Source organism: Dipodomys merriami, unplaced genomic scaffold (genome assembly GCF_024711535.1).
Source record: "Dipodomys merriami isolate MVZ:Mamm:240054 unplaced genomic scaffold, mDipMer1.0.p SCAF_9, whole genome shotgun sequence".
Taxonomy (NCBI): Eukaryota; Metazoa; Chordata; class Mammalia; order Rodentia; family Heteromyidae; genus Dipodomys; species Dipodomys merriami.
Window position 1 is genome coordinate 52633384 of NW_027206512.1, and position 25476 is coordinate 52658859.

Below are 25476 nucleotides of genomic sequence, written 5' to 3' on the forward strand. Positions count from 1 at the left end.
GCCTAGCTATAGGTGCTTACCTATCTGTTTTTGTGTTGCCCAGTGGTTAAGAATTGGTTTTACGTTTTTTTCTCTTTTTGTTGGTTGTGGGACTTGAACTCAGAGCCTGACTACTGTCCCTGAACTCTTGCTCAAGGCTAGTGCTCTACCACTTGGAACCACAGCTCAACTTCTGGTTTTCTGATAGTTAATTGGAGATAAGAATCTTACAGACTTGGAAGTGGCCCTGTAGCTCAAGTGGTAGAGTGCTCACCTTGAGCTGAAGAGCTAAGGGACAGTGCTCAAGCCCAGAGTTCAAGCCCCATGACCGACAAAAAAAAAAAGAATCTTACAGACTTTCCTGCCTGAGCTGGCTTTGAACCATGATTCTCAGATCTCAGTCTCCTGAGTAGTTATTATTACAGCATGAGCTACTAGTGCTCGGCTGGTTAGGTTATACTTTAGAAAAGATGATACAAGCTGGGCGCTGGTGGCTCACGCCTGTAATCCTAGCTACTCAGGAGGCTGAGATCTGAGGATCGCGATTCAAAGCCAGCCCGGGCAAGAAAGACCGTGAGACTCCTATCTCCAATAAACCACCAGAAAACCGGAAGTGGCGCTGTAGCTCAAGTGGTAGAGCGCTCTCCTTGAGCTGAAGAGCTGAGGGACAACGCCCAGGCCCAGAGTTCAAGCCCCACAACCGACAAAAAAAAAAAAAAAGATGATACATTTGAGATGGCAGGTAGATGGAACATACTTGGATATCTTTCACACCTCTCTCTTGAACAATGGATGGATTGCCTACCTGCTGGCAAATTCTTTATCTCTTCCATAATTGTTGTAATGGTGAAATTTGGGGGTACAACATAGCTGAGTTTTCTATTCATTCCTTGGCCCATTTTACATCTATGATTTAAGGGTCTCTCCTTTGGGGGAGTAATTTACCAAAGTGATTTCTTCAGCATATTAATGGTACATAAGATTGTTGTGGGTAATTGGCTCTGGTAGATATCAAAGGTCTGCTAGGTGATTTGTGTTCAATTTCTACAGAGGTGTTTGATAATATTTGATCAGATGCTGTTGAGTTATGAGCTAGATATGTTGAGTGCTAGTTGTTTTTTTTTAACCTTAGAATTTTTGGGGTTTGTATTATCGTTAGGATTTACAGGTTTAACCCACTGGCCATACATGATCTCCCTCTCTAGTGCAGGGTTTTCAGCCTAGCAATGTTTATGTTGTGGTTGTTTGTCGGAGAATACCTGTTATTATAGGACTGACATAATTTCTAGCCATTAGACCCAATAGACACTTTGTCAATTACAATAACCAAAGATGTTTGCAGAAGACATTGCCAAATGCCCTTGGTGGGAGTTGTGAATGAAGTCTTCTTTCCCTGTAGAGGATAAGGACTTGTTTTGGAGGGTGGAGAGTGAAAGGTGTGTAATTCAATTTTTAAGAGTATCAAGTGATATGTATGTGTGTTGTGTGTGTGCTTGCTTGAATTCAAGGCCTGAGTGCTGTCCCTGAGCTTTTTTGCCCAAGGCTAGTTAGTGCTTGAGGCACAGCTCCTCTTCCAGCTTATTTCAGTTCATTTTATTTTATTTTTGCTATTTAATTGGAGATGAGAGTCTCAAGGACTTTCCTGCTTTTGCTGGCTTTGAATCATGACCATCAAATCTCAGCCTCCTGAGTAGCTAGTGCTTTTTTGATGGAATATAAAAAAAATAATTTATGTTCCAACTCAAGTGTTCAAGCTGTGAGGTACTCATTTTGTCCTCATGTCTGTTGTGTAATTTCTTACTTCCTGCAGGTTTAGTGTACTTTCTTTCCTTAAACAACTAGTAAAAGTAATTTTGCTTAGATAACCAACTATATTTGAACACACTCATTAGTTAGCCTTGTGGCAAGATTCTGAGAAGCTTTTCTCTGAGCCAACTTAGTGCAGTTTGTATTTTGGCATCTGTAAATCACATAGCTGGGAAGACAGGTAAGTCCCATGGTTTTCAGATGTGTTGCTGGAGTATGTTTTTCACGAAACATTGTTTGTATATATATCATAACATTTTTAAGTTCTCTTTAGGGATCTACCTAATCTTGAATTTAAATTGTGCTTATTGACCAAAAGGTAAATAAAATCTTACTCTTCTCTCCCCTTGATGAAACTTAACAATTACTTGATAAGCTTAGATTCTAGGAACCAGTACTTTTTGTACATTTGAATAGCCTCTGAACTTTAGTACTGACATCAAATTTGAAAGTTGGCTTTCTTTTTGTGTGTGTGTGTGTGTGTGTGTGTGTGTGTGTGTGTGTGTGTGTGTGTGTGTGTGTGTGTGTGTGTGTGTGTGTGTGTGTGTGTGTGTGTGTGTGTGTGTGTGTGTGTGTGTGTGTGTGTGTGTCGTGGGGCTTGAACTTTTGGCCTGGGTGCTGTCCCTCAGCTCTTCAGCTCAAGGCAAGCGCTCTACCACTTGAGCTATAGTGCCACTTTCGGTTTTCTGGTGGTTTTATTGGAGAGAAGAGTCTCACCGACTTTCCTGCCCGGGCTGGCTTTGAACCGCAATCCTCAGATCTCAGCCTCCTGAGTAGCTAGAATTACAGGCGTGAGCCACCAGTGCCTGGCTGAAAGTTGATTTTTTTAAACACATTACCAATTTGATCACTTAAAACAATGGGGTCCCTGTTGATCAATTAATTTGATTTGAAAGGGAAGACCAACTGAAAATGAGAAAAGGTTGGAATTGGTTTTAGGGCATAAAAAGACAGATCCTTGATTTAAATTAAAGGTAGAAGACCTTAGAGTGGTTACAGGAATTAGAAAAAGAAATGATTTGAAATGCAAATTGTGTATAAGAGGTTACTTAAAGAAGCTAAGACTATTGGCTAAGATTGTGGCTTATTTCTTCATTTTCAAACATTCCTAACAGATAATCTAAGTAAATAATAATTATCTTAAAATACTACCTTAAATGTATAATTTGGCACTTATGAAATAATATTTGAAACCTGGAAGGTAGGTGGCATTTAACCATGTTCCCATTATATGGTCAAATTTCTGGTAAAATAGAGATTATGGTTAGATGGAGATCATTTATATCAGAAATTTGAGTCTATGTTTAAAGCTTGTTTAACTTCCTTAAAAATCTTAATTTTGAATTTGAGTGCCAGCAAATCTAATCTTAGATGCAGCATGTTAAAAAGCATTTTTTCTACTTATTTCGTTTGTTAATATTTTTTTTGTTTGGTAGATAGCATTCTACTTTTATCTTTTAGAAATTTAAGTAGACTCTAAATTTTTCTGGAATTTGAACCACCTCCTAGGCTGTGCCCTATCTCAGATTAAGCCATGTGCCAACTCCTTTTTGCTTTAGTTCCTTTTTGAAGAAGGTCTTAATTTTTTCTTGCCTGTGGCCAGCCTTGGATCACAGTCTTACCTATGCATCCCTCATAGCTGGGATTGCCTATTATCTACTATGTAACCGAGTTGTTTGAGATAGTTGTCTTGATAACTTTTTGACCTAGCTAGCTTTAAACTTGACCTCAAACTGTGGTTCTAGAGGTCTCTATTTCCCACATAACTCAGATTACATTTGAGAACCATCACCCTGACCCAACATTCACTTGTTAGTAGAACTTTGCTGGTTTTGGAGTTTTCAAGACCCAAGAACATTTATGCTATTTAAGAAAATTTTAAACTTTTGAATTGAAGTAAGATGTCTTTGTCTAAGAACTTCATATCCTTTAACACAGAAACAGTTGCATTTTGATTTAAAATACTTTTGAGGAAAATAATGTTAATGTGGTACAGAACTCATTTACCTAAAGTTCTTCCCCTCTGTTGTAACATTCTGCCTCAAAAGGCAATTTTTTATCCAAAGATAAAAGAGTATTTGTTGGTTAGGCTGATTGCTGACTGGGTCACTGGAGAGATTGTCTGGTATATATAACATGTTATTTGATATACTTAGATACTTCAACTTTAATTCAATTACCTAGTAAAATTTAGAAGATATTACCCATCAAGCTCCTTTTCTTGCCATTTTTTCAGCCTTAATCCTATCATTTTCCAGCTGTCACCACTCCCTCTATCTTAATATATCCTCTTGAAACATTGAATTGAACGTAGATCATTGGAATAGGTGTTTATGGTATTCCCTACCACATTACCATTAGATATTTGGACTAGTTCTTGAGGATCTATGTTGATGACTATATGATATTCTCAGGCACAATGAAGCAAATTTTCTGTATGATTGTGTAATTGCATTAGTGATATGTGACAATAAAGCCTGATTGACATTTAAAATATGTAGGATGTCAGTTTCTCTAAGATTGTGAGAAATGGAAAGGGTCATAAGTGAAGTTAATTATTCCTGGGTGAGAAATTTCATTTTTAGTGTAACAGTCATCCCACACTATATTATAGTGGTTCATTATTGCAGCTTCACTGTATCATGTATTTAAAAAAAAAAGTAGTGATCCCTCACCTATCACGGGAACTGTATTCCAGAGACTTCAGTAAGTGAAAATCCTCAAAGTGCCAATAAGTGAACCTCGATATAGGAAGGGACAACAATGTAATGCTGATGGTTTGTGGATTTTCACCTATCGTGGGGGTCTCTGAACATAACTCTTGATAGGTGAGAAGTCACTCTATTTGAGAATTAGGAGATCTGACTATTCCAGGAAAAGAGTGTGGAATGTAAATAAGACAGTTACATATTCAGTTGAAAACTGATTAAGGATTTGGGAATTTCCTAAAATTTAGGAAGTTAAGTTTGGTGACTAAATTAAGTTTGGTAACTAATTAGGGTATCCATAAAATGAAAGCAGGTTGCACACGTAATGTAAACTGCATAGGAGTAAGATTGTGATACGTGCTTCATTTTTCAGTATTTTTATTTTCAGACTCAAAACTTTAAATTTTCTAGGAAATTGATGAGGCCTGTAAGAGAATAAAGCGTGAAGTTGATGATTTGGGCCCTGAAGTTGGTGACATTAAAATCATTCCACTGTACTCTACGCTTCCACCCCAGCAGCAGCAACGCATTTTTGAGCCTCCGCCTCCAAAAAAACAGAATGGAGCAATTGGAAGAAAGGTAATACTAGAAATTTACTAAAAGGCAAAGCTTCTATTAATACTAAAAGCATTGTGAGATGCCAAAGTATATTCAATTATAGAGAAGCTGTGGGTGATTGTGATCTGTATTATATACAACAAAAGTCTTCATTGTAAGTAAAAATGTGTTTAGGTTATTCAAACCTTTTGACTATGTATCTGAAGAATGTACTGCTGATTCTTACAAATGCAGTTCTTCCTTAGCAAGTGGAAGATAGGTTAAAGTGGGTCAAAAAAAGGGGATGCTGGCCAACTGCCATCTTTGTCCTGTTATAGCCATTGCCAAAAACGAAATACTTCTTCCCTTGCTTTTGATTTCTTCCTAAGATTTTCTTTAAGAAAGAAACAGGGATATCGGGGATAGAGAAAGTAAGAATGAGAGAAGCAACCTGGTTAAAGTACTGTATGTACATGTGAAAATGCCACAGTGAAGCCAATTTAAAATTAACACACACTGAAAAAATGATAGACGAGAATGTAAAACAAGTTCTATATGGGCTCTGGATACTATTGGGAGGCAGGAAAATGAATTGAAAGGGTGAAGAGGGAGGAATATGGGCGTAACACTTCGTGTGTGTGTGAAAATCTTAACAGTGAAGCTGTTGAGATAGGTATAGGAAGGGAGAATGATGGGAAGGAATGCATCTGATGAAGTTACATTGTATGCATGTGGGAAAACCTTGTGCTGCAACTAAGTTGATAGTGTTAAATTTTTGTCTATATGTGTGGAATGTTGGCTCTTTTACAGAACTCTAATCAGCATTAATCACTACATAAGTATATGGGCTTTGTGAAAGCAGAAATTATGTCTAGTTTCTTTTGGTAGGTAGTACTCTGACCCTGTGAGGCACTTTGTTGAAATGAATCGAGTGCTAGGTTGAAACAGAGCAGGAAAGATTATAGTGGTTTTATTGGTTTGAAAACTAGAACTCTCATAACATTTACTTTTGAATCTGTCACATAATACATCTCCATATGAGTTTTGTTAAGATTCTTAATCACATTGGTTGATGATTGTCAGTGGGTAACCTTGTTGTAAAGGAATTCATGACTGAAGTAGACCCTGGTCACTGCTAAAAATTTCTTCAGTTTTGTTAATGTTGGAAAAAAGGCATACCTGAAAATTGCCCCATAATTGTTAGGTTTGGAATGTATTGTTTTCTGTCAAAGGGACTAAGGGAACGTCTTTTCTTTTTCTGCTTCCAGCCTTTTTTGCTAATATTTTCAGTGGCGAATGAAAATTAAAAATCAGTTTCTTTGTTTTTAACTTCTTCATAATGTTTAACTGTGTGAATAACTTCTAGAATATGTTAGTTCTATGTGTGTTACCTTGTATATATGCTGGACTTTGGAGAAGACCTGTCATTTTAGGTCATCCCATTAGCATATAATTTTAATGTTTATGATTTTAAAGTTTACAGTTGAGTAACATTGGCATGCAGCAAGATTCGTTGATCTTTTTATGTAGTTCTCTTCTGTGTATATTCATTGACACATATGTGCCTACCACTTTAAAGTTTTCATACCTGAGCTGTCTTAATTATGAGTATATTAGAATTCTGATTTGTTTGGTGCCAATCTTAACTCAGTATAATTTTTTAGATTTTACAGTGTATGTCTGTGGATTACAGTTAGGATTTTTTATTTTTGACTTCTTATTTGTGTTGTTAATCCTAAGGTTGTTAAGAATTACATCTGGCAGAAAAGAATTAATAGTTGGATGCTTACTCTGGGAGCCTTTCCTGGGCTTTTAATTCAAAAGTAAAGGCCACAACACAATTCATGGTGATTCATTCAGCTTATACTGAAAACTTGACAAGAGTCTGTTTCAGTTGTTAGATTGAGAAGACCACCATCATTGCTTCCTATCTCAGGAAATGATGACGGACTTTGGGTGATTTACTTTTATAATGAAGGGAAACACTGAAGCCTAGAATGGTTAGTGCAAATTAAAAACTTCTGTAAAAGTCTAGCTTATAAAAGAGGATCAGCTTGTACATTTAGAGTCTATTCAGATGAGGACCAAGCCCTTGGGATTTTAGGGAGAGAGGTGAGGGATAAGAATTAATGTTCAGACGTGGTGCTATGGCTCAAGTGGTAGGGTGCTATCCTTGAGCACAAAGAGGCTCCAGGACAGAGCCCAGGCCATGAGTTCAAGCCCCAGGACTGGCCAAAAAAAAACGTTCATACTGGTTTAATGACTGAGTGCTAGTATGGGAAAGAATGCCATTCAATTTCAGCTCGGTCTCTGTTTTTTTAAGATGTAGCCACTATTATAGTATTGTGATTCCTTTTAGAAAATAAATGAGTAAAGGCCACAGTTGTTAGTAATTAATGTTTAAACAATTACTGTACCAGTTTCTAGGATTAAACACCCAAAGTGTTAACTGTTGGGGCTGGGAAGGTAGGTTAGTGGTAGAGTGCTTGCCTTGCATGCATAGGTCCTGGGTTCGGTTCCTCGGCACCACATAAGCAGAAAAAGCTGGAAGTGGCGCTGTGGCTCTAGTGGTAGAGTGCTAGCCTTGAGCTGAAGAGCTGAGGGACAGCGTCCAGGCCCAGAGTTCAAGCCTCACGACTGACCTGACCCCCCACCCCCCCAAAAAAGTGTTAACTGTCATTAATAATACTCAGACTTCATTTAAATATGCCTAGGAACACTAAAAGTGTCTTACTGTCTAAAACAGTATTAACTAATTTTTGTGAAGTTTATTTTGTTCGAATACAAAGATAATAGCTAGCTTAGAATAAAAAAGTAAAAAGTGTTGAAAGTTTCTAAATAGAAATATAATACAACTGAAAAGTCCATCAAATTGGAGTAGTATAGTTTTATAGAGAGTGCCTGCCATAAGACATTGTCTTAATTATCTTTGTTTATGTAAGAGAGATTCTATAACTTAGGGTAATAACTGGACAGCTTTGTGGTGTATTAAGGTTTTTAAAGTGGGCTATCTTGGTTGTTTTATGGGTATTCGGAAATTAAGTACCCTTCTTTTGTAAATACTGTATTCCTTTATGCGTGGTTTTAATGCTTTATACTATGTTAAGATTTTTAACATCTGAGAAAAGGTTGAGAATATTCTTATGAAGAAATTTTACTTACTTTGAGACTTTGATATTTAAGTATTTGACTAAACTAAAAGCCACGTTTAGAGTGTTTTCCACATCCTAGGGTATCTTTTTCTCTGGTGCTGGTTCTGGGACTTGAACTCTGCCTGGGTGCTGTCTCTGAGCTTTTTTTCACCAGGCTTGTACTCTACCCCTTGAGCCACAGCTCCACAGTCTTACTAGCTTTCCTGCCCTGGCCGGCTTTGAACTGTGATCCTCAGCTTCCTAACTAGATTCATGAGCCAAATGAAATATTTTTTTTGGGGGGGGGGGTCCGGTCATGGGGCCTGAACTCTGGGCCTGTGCGCTATCCCTCAGCTCTTCAGCTCAAGGCTAGCTAGCGCTCTACCACTTGAGCCACAGTGCCACTTCCAGCTTTTTTCTTTTTGCTTATGTGGTGCTGAGGAATGGAACCCAGGGCCTCATGCATGCAAGGCAAGTGCTCTACCACCGAGCGACCTTCCAAGCCCCCAAAATGAAATTTTTTTATGAATACAAATTAGCCAGTTTTAGAAACCCTCTACCTTAATGCAGTTTACTTTTCTTGGTTTTAGTTATCGACCTCTGTCCAAAAATAGATATAAAATTATACAGCTAAATCATCTGTAGATTTAAATTACATTTTATTTTGAGTGGCCTGATGAAATTGAGTACCTATACTCTTACTGCGTCCTACTCAGAATGTGAATTATCTCTTTTTCCATTGTGTCTGGAGTGCATATATGCGCCTGTTGTTTATTACTTCGTTATCAGATTGACTGTCACAGCAACCATAGTGCTGTGTTCAAATAACCGTTTCTTCACCTAATGGTTTCAAAGTGCAAGAGTAGTAAAGCTCGCAGTTCTATTGTAGGCTTTTGTTCTTCGTTTTGTTCTTTGGAAATGCTGGTGTGACAGGTGTTAGTGATATTATAGTAACTACTGTTACAATTGCTCTATTCCTAATCATTCAAAACATACACATAGGGAATCTTGAATCTGCCACAGATGGCAAAGGTGGGTTGGTCACTACTATAACTCGAGTTTATCATTTCAGAAAGTTTAATCATATTGTGCTCTAGAAAAGTGAAGTGAAATGTTTTTCCTATAAATAACTTAATTTTTTTGCTAAAAGTAATTCAGTCTCCTAAATACATTCAGATCTATGGTTTTTAGCATTACAGAAAATTAGGAACCTTCTATATACTTCATATAATTATAAGCATATAGATTCTATATAGTTTTGGAGGCATTTCTACGCCAAGTATCAATTGTATTCTCTACTGCCCTGAGGCAGTAATATGTAAGTAAAATGCAAAGAGTTTTAAAAGCAAATAGAAGTTACAGGATGTTTTTAAAAGCAGGCATTATTACTTAGCTACTCAAGTTTGAATTGTAGCTCTGCCACATACTCATGTTATTGTTCTTTTTAGATAATGAACCTGACTTTCTAGAAGAATATTACATTCAGATTATTCTTAAGTTCTTCTGTCAACCTTACATGGCTTGTTTATGTTTGCTACATTTTACTATTGATTTAGTGTGCTATCTGTATATTTAAAAAAAATCAGAATATCCTTAAATCACCTGTTTTCTTGTCTTTTTGATATGCATGTGATTTTGAAATGCCAATTAGTAAGAGTTCAAGTTCCTGCCATTACTTACAGAAATCTTCTGTACATCAGGTTTGAAATCAGAAAAATGAACGTTCATATTGTCTTAGTATCGTTTTTAAAAGTAAAAGAGTAGAAATGAAATTCTTTTAGCTCTTAATCATTCATGTACATTTGTGCTAACTAGGCTGGTTCTTGGATGGCTATGTTCTTTCCTTGTGAATAGATCTTTCTTTACCTTCAAGTGCTTTCCTAAACAAATTTCTTCCCTGGAGCCTTCACCCTTTTGCAGTCTTAAAGCACACTTGATATTGTTAATACTCTGTCCATGCCAAATTTTCCCTTACATACCGTGAAACTATGAAAATATTGTCTCTTATCCAATTTATCAGGTCAGCTGCTTGCATATACATCATCTCCAACTGAATGCCAGTAATCTGTTCCTGAAAATCAGGTGTTCTGGGCAAAAATACTAACAAGAAATACCCTTTTTTCATTGTTTTAAAAGAGATCGTATATAATGTGATTCCCGGTTCCCATCGTCTGTTATCTCCCTGAGACTGCACTTTCTCAAACACAGTTGATTCTGATGATCTGCTGATTCTTATTAGAGTGTATTTTTTCTCTATTGTATCATTTTGTTTAAAATGTTGAGTTCATAAAAAATGAAATTTTCCTTTGCAAATTTTATCTGATGTACGTGTGTGAAGTCTGTATATTAAGTAGTATTCAATCTAGGACATCCTGTGAAGTGTGTTTGCATTGCTTTATTAGTACTTTTATTTTGATACCTTACATTTGGATAATCAATATAATGTGTAGTTCAGTGATAATCTATAATGTAATAACTTTGCTAGGAAAGGAATTGCTATTGTAAACTAAATTGAAATTTTTAGTTTAAAATTTTGGTTTGCTTGCTAAACAGCCAATGAAGATAAATCCTTATTGATTCAGAAGTTCTTATTTAGTGTAAATTAATGGCAATCTGAATGTCATGTACTTCTTTTCCTTGGTTTATATTGAAGTTATCTGTACTGTGTTTCTGAACAGGTAGTTGTGTCAACTAACATTGCAGAGACATCTTTGACAATAGATGGTGTGGTGTTCGTGATTGATCCTGGATTTGCCAAACAAAAGGTACATATATTAGTGTTTTAGTTAGATACATTATGTTCATAGGTCAGCAACCATTCATTTCTTTTAATTATTTTCTATTTCCTTTCATTTTTAGAGTTCTACCATATCAGCCCTTTGTTCTGACTGTTGTTCAGACATTAAGACAGTGTTTAATACTTACTCCTAAGCTTGGGCTATGTTCACTTTCCCTTCCCCTTTAGAAATTCTTTAGTATCTTGACCTATATGCTCACTTAACGATATTGAGAGAGTAAATAATAATACAATATAAATGATACAATATTTCTCACAGATAGTACCTTATCCAACCATGTACTTTGACACACACTGAATGAAGATGCTATGTTACTTCTTAAAATAGTGATGACACCAAGAACTGTGCCAAAAGAAGTAGCTGCTCAAAATTTTGCATGTTTTATTTCTCAAAACATCTTTCAAATGAATTGACTACATTTGTAGTTATATTATGTCATTGATTGGAAATTTTCTCATTAGATTGCAAGCAGTTGGCTGACATACAGTCTTAATTCCAAATGTTTCTCTTGATGTCCACTCATAGATGTTGAAATTGAAGGCTCTGTTAGGTGATACTGCTCACTAACGAGCATGGTAGAAAGGAAGTTATTTTTAAATGAGGAGCATTAAAGATTATGTAAGCTATCTTCCATGCTGTCTTTTCATGTTAAGTCTTAGGAATGGTGATAGGAGAATGCCTGGAAGAAAATCTCTTCCTTGAGATAGTGAGTTCTGTTATGGTGGCTGATTCATGGTGACCAATACACTTTGTTTATTTAGCATCAACCGTGAGTTTGGGTGTTTCTGTTGATCCACCTTTGTATTTAGATGAAGAAAGAATCTTTTTCCACATTCCAATAGGTATACAATCCTCGAATCAGGGTTGAGTCTCTGCTGGTGACAGCTATTAGTAAAGCTTCAGCTCAACAAAGGGCTGGTCGAGCTGGACGAACCAGACCCGGAAAATGCTTCAGACTGTACACAGAAAAAGCTTATAAAACAGAAATGCAGGTAAGGGATATTGCTGTACCTAACATTGTTTGGTAGATTGAGTATTAATCAGAAGAAAGTTGAATTCCTTTGCTTCACCCTTTTAGAACCATAAATCCTTAGTTTTTCCCTGTGTGGGGGTTGTGTGGTATAATCTTCAAAATGCTTATACAGTGTTGAGTTGAGGTGTACAAGGCACTGAGATACAAAGACAGCAGGGGGCTGGGAAGGTGGCTCAGTGGTAGAGCACTTGCCTTGCATGCTCGAGGCCCTGGGTTCGATTCCTCAGCACCACGTAAGTAAAAAGCCGGAAGTGGCGCTGTGGCTCAAGTGGTAGAGCGCTAGCCTTGAGCTGAAGAGCTGAGGGACAGCGCCCAGGCCCAGACTTCAGGCCCCATGACCGGACCCAAAAAATAAAAAACAAAGACAGCAGGAAGAATGTGTCTGTCTGCCTTCTCTAGTCTAGTTACACAGTGACTTCTCAGGCAATGAAGTTGAAGCAATGTCAAAACATGTAGCTTACAGGGTGTAGAACACAAACTTGCAGATTCTCTGACAAACATGTTTTTTGTGTTTGCTAGGATAACACCTATCCTGAGATTCTGCGTTCTAATTTAGGATCTGTTGTGTTACAATTGAAGAAACTTGGTATTGATGATTTGGTGCATTTTGATTTTATGGATCCACCAGGTATGCCTCTTAACAATACATTTTATCAGATGTTTAAGCCAAAAGCGTTCCCTTGCAGCTAATTCAGTATATGTATTAAATATACCTTATCGTTTTCTTCAAGTGTGCATTGCGATAGGTCTTAAGTGATAATATTCAGAAGGATACCAACTATTACATGAGGAAATCATCTTTTTTTCCCTTCAGAAATAATTCTAGGTTAGTTGAATTATCATTTGGTAACAAAACTGTGAGAGATGGCATTTCCCTGTTGTCTTGTTGGGAACATAGTTGGAAAAAATATTGCAAAATATTTACATAGTATTTTTAGAATGAAAACAGTATTTTGCTATTTTGTGTGAATCATTGTGTTTGCTGTATCTGTACAACTGCATTAGATGACAGTTGGAGTTTTGGCTTGTGTCCACTGAAAAATGAGTGTTTAGTTTGCACTTTGTCACATTTTTGTTTGCTTAAGGCAACTTGTCTTTTCCACCTAGCTCCTGAAACTCTGATGAGAGCCCTAGAACTTTTGAATTATCTGGCTGCTCTAAATGATGATGGAGATCTGACTGAATTGGGATCCATGATGGCAGAGTTTCCCCTCGATCCACAGCTCGCTAAAATGGTTATTGCAAGTTGTGACTACAACTGTTCTAATGAGGTCCTATCTATTACTGCTATGTTGTCAGGTAATAGAGGGAAAGGAACTGAAAAAAGCCCAGCACTTCAGAGTTTGGGTGGACTTCTTTTTTGTTTGTGTTTTTTAATATTTAGTAAAATAGTGGATTTTACAGATGGTCTTAAGGAACTTACTGTGTTTCCTAAATACCTTGTAAATAGTTTCGTAAATACCAATAGTAGTTACAAAAGTAGTCTTTGTGCACAAAACAGTGAAACATTAGCTCTCTTGAGCAAATAAAATTGCAATAAGCATAAGTTTAATACAGTTGTAACTGAATTCTTTGGTAGGTCTATGACTCTACTTAGAGGTTTATTGAAACTACAAGAATTTTGTTTTAGTACTTGGCACTCTGCAGTGAGCCTGTGATACATTTAGATTGAGCCTCTATACATGCATATATGTGTGTATTTCACTGATAGTCAGATGAACATGACTTTAAATTTAATTTCAAATAAATAGGAGTTTAGATTTAGGATTAACATCAAATCTGATTTTGTTACTCTCACAGTGACAGAAGCATAGTTCGTTAAAGAAAATAAGAATGTAAGCTGAGTTCTATATTTAGTAGCAGAAAGCTTAATTCACAAAGGAATAGAATTACCAAATTAGGAAGACTTACCAAAATGGACAGGAAATCTTGTTAACAAATGAATGATGATTTTTAAGGCTAAAACCGGACAAGTTACTACTGACAAGCAAAAATTATATGTTTCTAGTTTCCATATTGGAAAAGAGCTGACTTCTAATTGCAGAGTGGTTTATGATTCTTTATCACTTAATGCCACAAGTAATTCTGGATTGATGGAATCACAGGATAAAATTTTTTAAATATAAAATTATGGTTCAGTTTAGCTATATGATATATTCAAACGGTATGACTTTTACTTAAGTAGCTCAAATGTTTTCTTGCCGAGTTATGACTGATCAGACTCAGAGCAGATGGGCAGGGCAGTATTGAATCATTTTACTTAAATTGTAGTCTTACTTGCGGAGGTGGTGGTAGGTTGTTGTCTGCCTTTCTTACATGTTTTGTCAGATTCTCCCAGTTGTACTTCTCCCAAGATTTGAGTTTATAGGGAAAGAATGGGGCAAGAAGTAACAGATTGTATACTTGTCTGTTACCTGCTCGGGTTTTATTGCTATATTTAGTTTCTCTTATCACATATCCACTATAATACTGTTGTTTGAGTTTAGAATCTTAGTCCTTTAAATTTGTCTTGTGATTAGATCTGAACCTTCCAACTGCACAATTTCGTCTTATTTGTAATAGGAGTGATGCAAACAAAAGTTTAACTGGTTGTTTTAAAACATCAATATGAACTTAGGTTCAGTGTTTTTTAAGACAGTCCATTTGTTGGAAAATGTTGTTAGGGAGAAGTCATGGAACAAAAACGATTTTCTGAGCTTGTAAAGCTTTGTTTGCCACTTCGTTTCTAAAGTTTTGAGACACAAATCAGAAGCCTATAGGGCACTACTTATGCACTCCCACTTAATTCTAGTGGTGAATTCACTTCATACCCACAGTTGTAAGAAGTTTCTGTATTTTTATGAATTACCTTGCTTCAGTTACAGTAAGCAAGACTTCATATTCACTGTGATCATGTTCCATTGTCTTTATTTGGCTATCTTGACATCTTTTTAAAGGGGAAACTGTATGGGAAAGAGTAATTCATACTGTATTTGATCTCCTTGTTGATTACTCCCATTATCTCTTATGAAATGATACTTTGATTTTTTTTATTGATAAAAGTTTTAAGAACTTTAAAAATGTGTTGCAAAGACCCGAGCTTGTTAAGTATTTCTTTTCATACTGCTTTTTATGACTATGGAATTGCTAAAGTTAATTAAGGAAAGTTGTATTTGAAAAATGTAGTGCACACTTTGTAACAACTTAAAGATTTATGTGAATTAATACTGGGGATCTAAACAAATACTGTAGTTAAAACTTTGACCCTTGAAATAATGATTGTTTTGGACTAATTGTCGACTTTTTAAAATACTGGGTTTTGCTTTTGAGGATTCATACCTCTTTTTTTGGTTTGGGGGCTTCATTTGTTGATCCTTTTATTAAAATGCTGCAATGATAGGCTGAATATCTCAGCCTTTGGGATTTTCTTAATTCTTAAGGCGGTTTAACCTTCCACCACTACTGCTATCATCAAACCCAAGATTATTTTATATTTTTTATGTTCACATATGCTTCTGCTCACCGGTGCTAATAGTGATACCCGCCAGTTGGTAATAGCCGCAGAATTAGGGAAAATATCTGATAGAATTGTGGCAGTACAATGCATAGTTGTTGTAGATCTGCAGTGGGCAAGTATTGCTTCCTGTCTTTCACGGCCATTCTGTGGGTTAAATGAATGTCCTTCTAAAAAATTACGATTAACAGGCTGTTGACACCATAATTCTGGTTATTGGTAGAGCTATCAGCACTGGTTTTTGAAATAAGTTGAGCTTTCTAGTAACTTGATGGCCTTCAGAATAGCTGTTTTGATATGCCTACTTTTAGATCTAGTTAAAATAATCAGGTACTCTGTAGCTTTGAAACCCTCTTGTCTTACAGATGTGGTTAGGTGTTGATGTACCAAATCAAGGTAGTAAACAGTCCAAGATGCAGTTGGAGGCCATCCTGCCCTGCCCTATGCTCTGTGAACTGACCTAGCTAGGCCTTGTTCCTCTATCTGTGAATGCGTGACTCATCGATATGGGCGTTTGTGTTGGGCCCATACCAACCTTGTTTAGTCCCACAGTGTTTTGTTCGCCCCACGGAGGCCAAGAAAGCTGCAGATGAGGCCAAGATGAGATTTGCCCACATAGATGGAGATCATCTGACACTGCTGAATGTCTACCACGCTTTTAAACAAAGTAAGTCTAAATTGGATTGCAAGAACTCTTTTGTCTAAATGTCACTTCCAGCGCATAAGATGTTTCCTCATCCCACTTTCATTTATTATCAGTGACAACTCTACATTAGAAACCCAGTGGTACTTTATAAAAATTCCTGACTAGCATTCAAAATAGAAATTGTCAATCTTTTAAAAAACATGTTCAGGTTTATAATCAAGGGAGGAAAAAACCTGAAAAATGCAGGTGATGAAAAACTGAAAGATTTGTATAAACTTTTGTATAATTTGTATAATAAAATACAAATGGTTTAATACTTTTATTTTGATACATTTTATATTTTTAGTGAATAGTTCTGTATTGCTAATATAATACTCTTTGGGAGGCACTGAGGTTTGAACTTTGCTTGGTGCATGCTTATCTGGCACTACCATTTGAGCACACGTCCAGTTCTGCTTTCTGATGTTCTTATTTAAGTTTCAACAAGGATTTCTTTTAAAATAATAGCGTTAGAATAGAAATAGAGAGAATGAGATGCCTTTTATTCCCTTGCAGGAAATGAATGTTAGACTCAATTGCTAGTTATTTTGGAGATGGAATCTAGCCAGGTTCTCTGCCCCGGCCTCATATTATGGTCCTTGATATCTCAGCTTGTTGCCTGGCTAGTTAGGATTACAGATACAGGCCATGGTCACTTGGCTATTTTTAACATTTTTACTAGAAATAACTTTACACAAAAGCTATCAAAAGTGTGTGTGTGTGTGTGTGTGTGTGTGTGTGTGTGTGTGTGTGTGTGTGTGTGTGTTCATAACGTACATACACACATACACATGTATTGTAAATACACGGTAAATGACAGATTTAAATGACATTTCTTTTTCAGACCACAAGTGGTCTGTAGACATTAAAGGGGAACAGTTTAACTCTACCGTTGGCTCAAAAACATTGCTAGCATTGCTGTTTGTAGGTGTTAATTCTGTTAAAACTGGCAAAGAAAAGTAATCTTTGGCTGGGTGGGAGTGTATTTAGTGGATGATTCATACCCAGGACCCATTAAGTAAGTATTTGTGTATGGTCTCTATAAAAAGCAAGTGTTGAGTTACCAACAACAATAAATCCTCACACTTAGTACTCGCACCAAAAAAATTTCCTGTGTGTATTGTTTCTCTACATACCTATCAAGACAAAGGTTATTTATCCAATAACAAAATGGTAGGACCAAGGAGGAATACTATGCCATGTTAGTGTATGTTGTAGAAGCTGGAGAAAGAGTAACATGGTTCTACATTTTATGCTTACTTTCCCCTTCGCTTTTAGTAAATCCTTTTGGTTTTATTTGTCAAAGGATATGTGTGTACATGATTCTGTTTTCCAACACTAGTGTCTTTCAGAGAGGTCTTACTGTAGAATTTCTTATTCTTGACACTACAGTTTTGATGGGTAGCAGTTGTTGTGTATTTGTGAACTCTTCAGTAGAAAATACTGTCCTTTGATAATACATGTAATGAAGTTACTTTGAAGTGCTATCCATAGGCCTGTTTATTAAACATAGATACAAGTTCCAGGCATCTTTATAAACTTGTATCACTAGTATATCAAAATTTAGTCTCTTTGGGCTTATGGCGCTGTAACTGGGGCATAATTAAAGAACAATAGTCACTTGAAATTCATGTTTACAACCTTATGATGACATTGATTATCTTAATCTTAAGGCTGTAATTTGTCTGAAAATGAGCTTGTAAGACATGGCATTTTATCAGTCTTCCTGTCTATTAAGCCATCTGATGGAAACACCTGTGTGAATATTAATGGATAAATAAGAGAAGTTGGTTCAGACATAATCACTTTGCAATCCAATACCCAAAAACACATTAGTACTGTTTCTGATTTTGAGCTACAATACAGCTTTTTAAGAAATTTAGTAACATTAGAGTTCATTTTTTAAAAGAAAATGATGTGGGCAATTCCCTTTCTGGATTATTTAGCTTAACAATTTTCCTCTTAAATTAGAAAATAGTCCTGTGTGGATGATTCATTGTCCCTCTCTTTTCCTCCCCTCCAACTTTTTAGATCATGAATCGGTTCAGTGGTGTTATGACAACTTCATTAACTACAGGTCCCTGATGTCTGCAGACAATGTACGCCAGCAGCTATCGCGAATTATGGACAGATTTAACTTGCCTCGTCGAAGTACTGACTTCACAAGCAGGGACTATTATATTAATATAAGAAAAGCTTTGGTTACTGGCTATTTTATGCAGGTATGTGGACAATTTAGGAATGCATAATTAAATGTTTGTATATAATTTTATTTCTGTTAAAGGCCTTTGGTTCACTTAAAAGTAAATTTTAGAGCACCTATAAAAATCAGAAATTTTGTCAGCCCTAGTCCCTTCAAAGAAATTAGTCAGAAATCTATGTCTAGAGAATAAATTAGTGTAGTAGATGGCAAGGTTAGTTGTCCAGTTGGGTTGGAAATAATTTTCAGAATTACCTTAAAAATTATTATAATATTTGTTATGCCAAATACTAGATGGAAACTTTGGTAGATACAAATGTAAATTCAGCTCTTTACTTTGTGTGTATGTGTGCGCCAGTTTTGGAATTTGAACTCAGGGCCTGGCTGCTGTCTAAACTTTTTTGCTCAAGGCTAGTTAGTGCCGTACCATTGAGCATTTCTATATAAAAATAATAAATAGATGGTAGTAATAACCAAGACCCTTGGGGCTACTACATAAGAGAAAAATGTGTTTTTGAGATAAAGATGGTGACAGAAAAGGCTTTATTTTCTTGAAGTGTGTTGTTTTCTTAAAGTGTGTGTTATAACAAATAAAAGGTAAGTACCATGTACATTTAAGCAGTACAAAACAAATGTTTGAAAAAAAATCTCAGTCTCCTGGCAATAATTGCTTAAGTGGGGTTGATTTTTAATTATTTCTCCTGTCTCTTGCTTGCATGTTCATATTCTCCATCTTTGACCAATGTGTTAAGTCTTATGGCCACTTGTGCTCAGTGGATATAGAATGCACCTAAATGCCTAAAATGCCAGAGTCCAAAATCAAAAGAAATCCTGTGAAATGTGTAAATCAAAAGTCATAGAGTACTTAACACGATAAAAGAGTTAGGTGAATGATGTAGTTGAATTTTTTCTTAATTATTATTAAATCTGTACTAGCATATATTAGTTGTTTTTTTATATGCTTCTAATTTTTAATGTGAAAAAAGTTGGATAAAATAATATTCAAGTTTATGTTAATAGTCATTCTCTTTTTAGGAAAAACTGTCCTAAACAATGTTTTTGTAGTAGCTAGCACCTAGTAAGTGCCTAATGTTTACAGAATGATTGTGTGATTTTGAGTTTGTTCCACTTTTATTTTTTTGTTGTGAAAGTACCGTTCATGGGTAATATGAGTACATTTCTTATCAAGCATTGTTGCCTCCTCCTTTGTTTCTCCCCTTCCCATCCCATCTCCCCCCCCCCCGCCCCCCCCCCCCCCAGTTTGTTCTACTTATGAACAGCTTTTTTTTTTTTTTTTTTTTGGTACCAGTCCTAGGGCTTGAACTCAGGACCTGGACACTGCTCCTGAGCTTCTTCAAAATTTTTTCACAGTTAGTAGTCTACCACTTGAGGCACAGTTTGACTTCTGGCTTTTTGATAGTTAGTTGGAGAGGAGAGTTCAACAGACTTTGCTTCCCAGTCTTCTTTGGACCACAATTCTCAAATTTCAACCTCCTGAATACCTAGGATTACAGGTATGAGCCACTGGCACCTGGCTCATGAACTTGTTCATACATGAAGTAGTAAAATTGAAAAGGGCCAACTTAGGCTGGTGCTATATTTAGCTAAATGATCTCACCCATCAAAATGTTGGATTATGAAGCACGTGAAGGACCAAGTGCTCATGACTCATGCTTCTAATTGTAGCTATTCAGCAGGTCAGTATCTTGAGATCATGGTTCAAAGCCAGCCAGAGCAGGAAAATCCATGAGAATCTTTTATCAAATTAGCCATCAAAAAGCTGAAAGTAAATCTGGCTTAAGTGGTTGATTGCCAGCTTTGAGCAAGGGACAGTGCCTAGGTCCTACGTTCTAACACACACACACACACAGTGCCTAGGTCCTACGTTCTAACACACACACACACACACACACACACACACACAAAGATAACATGTAACAACACCTCTCTCCTTCCATTCTTACTCTCTTCGTGAGCTACTGTTTTCTTTTGTTCTTTTTACTTTACCTTACATATAAATCTGGTCATTGTTCATTTATTACTTCTTGGCACAAGAAAAACCATATAGTAAATATTAGGCTGTGCAGACATAGTAGATCTTTGTCTCAGTTGCTCAGCTCTGTGTGGCCTAGTAGTGGAACAGCATCCAGAGACAAATAGATGCTTTGTGTCCAGTAGAACATAGGAGTGCTGAAAATGAATGTCATGGATCTTTGTTTCTATACTTAACAAGAATGTTTCTATTGATTATTTTTTCCTCTAAACATTTAAAAATGTATAAGCTATGATGTGCTCACAGACCTTATAAATACAGGCTGTGAGTTGAGTTGGCCTAAAGATTATACAAGGCTGATCTCTGGTTTTATTGATGAGAAATAGGAATAGCCATAGAATAAACAGCAAAACATGAAGCTGAATTTCCTGGTGTTGATTTCAGGTGGCACATCTAGAACGAACAGGACATTACTTAACTGTGAAAGATAACCAGGTGGTTCAGTTGCATCCCTCTACTGTTCTTGACCACAAACCTGAATGGGTGCTTTATAATGAGTTTGTTCTAACAACAAAGAATTACATCCGGACATGTACAGATATCAAGCCAGAATGGTAAGTGCACTTTCAGATTTTGTTAGTGTTTGGTCAGAATAGAATCTGGCTTTGTAGCCTGAGTCATGGCCTCTCTTTGCAAACTGGATAACTTGGTTTTCTCCTCAGTTAGGGATGGATACATGAGTGTGTATATGCATATATATGTGTGTACATACATACACACACATAAATATACATGCACACATATACCTGATGGCATGATTATCTTGTAATACAGTCTTTCCTGTAGTGAGACGACAGTGGGAGTGTTACTGTGGCAAAGTAGTGCTCCCATCAGAGTCTTTAGTTTTGCCAGAACCCATTCTGCAACTCAGGATAGGAAATGGCACTGGATGCACTTATGTCAGGTGGTGTCGCTTGCTTAGTATTTGGCGTCTTTCCTACGCTGATATATGACTTTTGACAGTTAAATTGTGTAGAACATTACCATTTTATCTGAAATGTTTTGTTGAGAAAACTTGTATAGCTAAACTTTCTAAAAGATTGTGGTCATATATTCTTCAGGATGTAGAGTTATAGTCATATTCATTAAAACATTGAAAATGAGAAGATGCAATCTTCTTGTCTTATTACCATAACCTTGAAGAGTCAGTCAGGTCAAGATACTGTGCTAAAGTGAAATCAATAGCCTTGCTTGTTGCCATCTTCACATTTTTAAAAGAATATATTTTGAGGTTCTTCAAACTTATGGTAAATTAAACAGAAAATTCAGCATTTGTAATTTTGATCATTATAGATGGCCTTTGTTCACCAGGATAGTATTGATTAATGCCTAACCTATTGGCAGCTTTAATAGTTGAATTAAATGTTAACTTGGTGGTTTTATTCCCTCCTCCTGGACAGGTTGGTGAAAATTGCCCCTCAATATTATGACATGAGCAATTTCCCACAGTGTGAAGCAAAGAGACAGTTGGACCGCATTATTGCCAAACTTCAATCCAAGGAATATTCACAGTACTGAACTCAATACTTAGAACTGAAGTTATTCAGAGGACAGCTTTAAAAGATGAGTGAACTCAAAAGTTCAAGTTGTGCTCTTCATGTTGGTTCAATAATGGCCTTTATTTGAAAGCTTTTTAATTTTTCTTTACAGTAAATATTCCATTCTGATTTCATAAATTAAACATTTATGCCTCCCTTTTGTGTTGACACTGTAGCTCATACTGGAAAAGTCGATCAATGTTTTGCAGTTTATTGAAAGTAGTTCTATATATAACAATGTTATGAGCATTTCTTTAGAAATGGTTGAAAATGCTTCTAAAATGTGATTATCGACCATGGTATGCATGATCGTTGTAATTGTTGACATTCCTTTTAGAAGTTGTGAAATGTTACAACTTGTGCTTATGTAGACACATCTTCTGTCTCAGTACAGAGGCACTGACTTCAATAAAGTCTATTTATACTAAATTTGGCCAAAGCCCTTTGGTATCTTTATTCCAGTCTCCATGAATATAGTTGGTTCTCTTCCCAAGTGTGGGGCTTTTTCCTTTTTTATTATAATTATACCGTTAGTATGTATTTAGCATCTTTTCCAAGGAGTACTCTGTAGATAAAGTAGTCATTAAAGCGTATTTCAGAGCATATTGTAGCACTTTGTTAATCAGTACGTGACCTAGTGGGGTAAATGTGTAATATTTTTTGAAATTGGATTTCAAAAAACAGAATAATGAATGAGTTGCTGTCCCTTTGTCTTAAAGTTCAGTTTATGTGGCTGATTTGTTACATTTTTGTCATGTTTTATACTCAGATGGACAATTTAAGCACTCACCTCTGAACATGTTTATTTGTATTAGATAGGAAGGCACAGTTGTATTTTAGATCTTAACCAGTTTTACTGTATTTCCAGTGTTGGAAGTTTTATGCAATACATGAAGTAATTTGTACAGTGTGTTGAACTGAGAATTTAACCTTTATTTCCTTTAATAAGCATTGACCCTTTGGAACCAAAAGACAAGATGTTTGTGGCCCATCTAAGATGCTATAATAAATTGTTTCCATTTAAAGGCTAACTACTGTAATTTTTAATGTCCGAGCCTCCCCTTTTGTTCTTTAAAAAATTTAATGCGAAAAGAAATTTGTTACATATGTGTTGTTGGGAAAGTTTCATATGTGACATAGGGAGAGAGTGCCAATGTAGGCTTTTTAGTGTTCCTCGTGGTTGAAAGCATTGCATTTGTACATGGCTTCATTTTCTTCCCATAGGAGTATTTATATACCAGGGTAAAACTTGAGGTTCCTTTGAAATACTGGTTTGTCATTTGTTGGGACTCACGTACTGTTTTTATTTTTTATTTATAACTGTTCTCACATTGAGAATAGATGACCGGAAGTGGCTGAACAAACCAGGCTCCTGCTCCCCACCGTGGTGTCACCACATAGCTTCCAGATTGGCTAGGGCCATGCTCAACCAAACTTGGGCATTTCCTTGAGCATTTCTTGCACGTTTTTGACAAACGTATGTCTTCTAATCCTTTATCTTAGAGATTAGGCACTAAATTGGGTAAGAATTACAGTTTTCCTTGAGAATATAGCCATGACTTATTAATCTTTTTGTGGCATAAGAAAATTGCATTCTAATATTCCATTCAACACTGACACTCAAAGTCTTTTCAAAGGTAATCTGATAGGGTCTCCTTCCTTAGCTCTTAGATCTCCCATGTTCTTTCCCTTTCTTCCATGTTCCACAAGAGACATCAGCAAGTAGAACCAATGACCCTGTGAAAGTTGAGGAAATGAAGAGGGATGAGTTAAGTGAGATAAAACACCTTACAGTAAGTCTGCTTAGCCAGAATCAAACCCAAACCGGAAGCATTCCATACCCAACCTTTTTTTTTTTGTAGAGTATTTAACTCAGAGATCCTAGAATTTTAGGTTTATAAGATACTAACAAGCACTTAAAAACAATTGGGGTGATCGTCCTTCTACTCAGGTGGGTTTTTTTTTTTGTTTTTGTTTTTAGGAAAACTGCAGAATGCCACACATAGCTCCATAGGAAATACTAACTAAAACTATTTGTGATGCCTTGATTCTCCATTTTTATTTTAGAACATAATAAAATAAGGCTGCTAATTGCCATTTAGTTCTCAGTAGTTTGTATTTGGGCTGAGTAGCCTGTTTCCTTTCCTCCTTCCCCTTCCTCTAACATGGATTGTGGATGTTATAAACGTTACATGCCTGGTGTTCTCTAAAGTGTAGTGGTCTACACTAGCAAATGCAATTGGACTTGTATATCCCGAAGACCATGCCTGCGTCACTTTTTTTAAAATAGTTTTGTTTGACAATAAGTTTTACATAAATTATACAAATTTCACAGTATAGTGAGATAGTGATACTTACAGTCACAAACACATTTTAACCTATAAAAGGCAAATTGTCATTATCAAGGTCTATAAAGTTTGTGAATTCTATGAGCTTTGACAATACAACTATTTCTTCCACATCTTCCACATGTACATTTCTTTCCTATTGCTTAGTGTCAGCTGTTTCCTCTTTGCCTCTCATTCTCTCTCTCCCATTGCTGCCCTTGAGTTGCTTAGTTCATTTTCATCAATGTCTAGTGCAGCTGATGGGCCTCTCTGTTGTATATGTTCCCGTTGCCCTCTGATTCTGTGCCCTCCTCCTACCTTTCCTCAGACGTGCACGTATATGTACCGTACATGTGGTCAAGAACACGCAGTCATTTAGAAATGATACAACAACAAATTAAGTAGAGGTTCTTTGTTTCTTGAGTCCTATTTACTTCATCTATCTCTTTGCATTTTGAATTTAACATCCACATATCAGGGAGACCATGTGCTATTGGCATACCTTGCCCCAAATTATTTTTTCTAGTTCCGTTTCCCTGCAAATGCCATTATTTTGGCCTTTCTAATGGCTGCATAATGTTCCATTGTATGTAGGCACCACAATTTTTGGATCCATTCATCTGTAGTGGGGCAATTGGGTTGTTTCCATATCTTAGTTATTGTGAATAGTGCTACAGTGAACTTGGAGGTGCATGTGTCCATGTATCCTTATTCCTGTTGTTCAGTGTGGATGCCTAGGAGTGGTATGGCTGGATCATGGGGGAGGTCTATATATTAAGCTTTCTGAGGTAACCTCCAGACTGTTTTCCAAAATGATTGTATTAGTGTGTGTATTAGTGTACATTCTTACCAGCAATGCAATAGGGTTCCTCTTTTTCCACATTCTTGCCAGCATTTTCGTTGCCTGCCATCACTTCTATCAATACAACATAAAATTACTTTAACCTTTCAAGCAACCACACTGCACCTGTATTAATCTTCCTATATAAATCTAGGACGTCTTAATGCATAGGAGTTTTAAGCCTTGTGAGGAGACCGGGAAGAGCCTTGGCAGTCTTTAGGCACCTTAGTTGGTCTTTGGGAACTTCAACAGTTTAAATGGCCCATGGATGATTAGCTTACTTTTTTTTTTTTTTTTTTTTTTGGTCCGGTCATGGGGCCTGAACTCTGGGCCTGGGCGCTGTCCCT

At 36.4% G+C, this 25476-nt stretch overlaps 1 protein-coding gene across 1 annotated transcript in view; it reads left to right on the top strand.

Annotated features, from left to right (window-relative positions):
- Window positions 1–22986, top strand: part of Dhx15 (DEAH-box helicase 15) — a 45489-nt gene extending 22503 nt beyond the window's left edge. The window contains exons 6-14 of the mRNA XM_070012699.1: window positions 4905–5072; window positions 10840–10926; window positions 11802–11951; window positions 12512–12620; window positions 13100–13291; window positions 16030–16152; window positions 18202–18392; window positions 20808–20977; window positions 21824–22986. Of these exons, the coding sequence (XP_069868800.1) occupies window positions 4905–5072; window positions 10840–10926; window positions 11802–11951; window positions 12512–12620; window positions 13100–13291; window positions 16030–16152; window positions 18202–18392; window positions 20808–20977; window positions 21824–21941 (1308 nt within the window). The 3' untranslated portion in view covers window positions 21942–22986. The remainder of the gene's footprint in view (window positions 1–4904; window positions 5073–10839; window positions 10927–11801; window positions 11952–12511; window positions 12621–13099; window positions 13292–16029; window positions 16153–18201; window positions 18393–20807; window positions 20978–21823) is intronic.
- Window positions 22987–25476: the final 2490 nt, after the last annotated feature.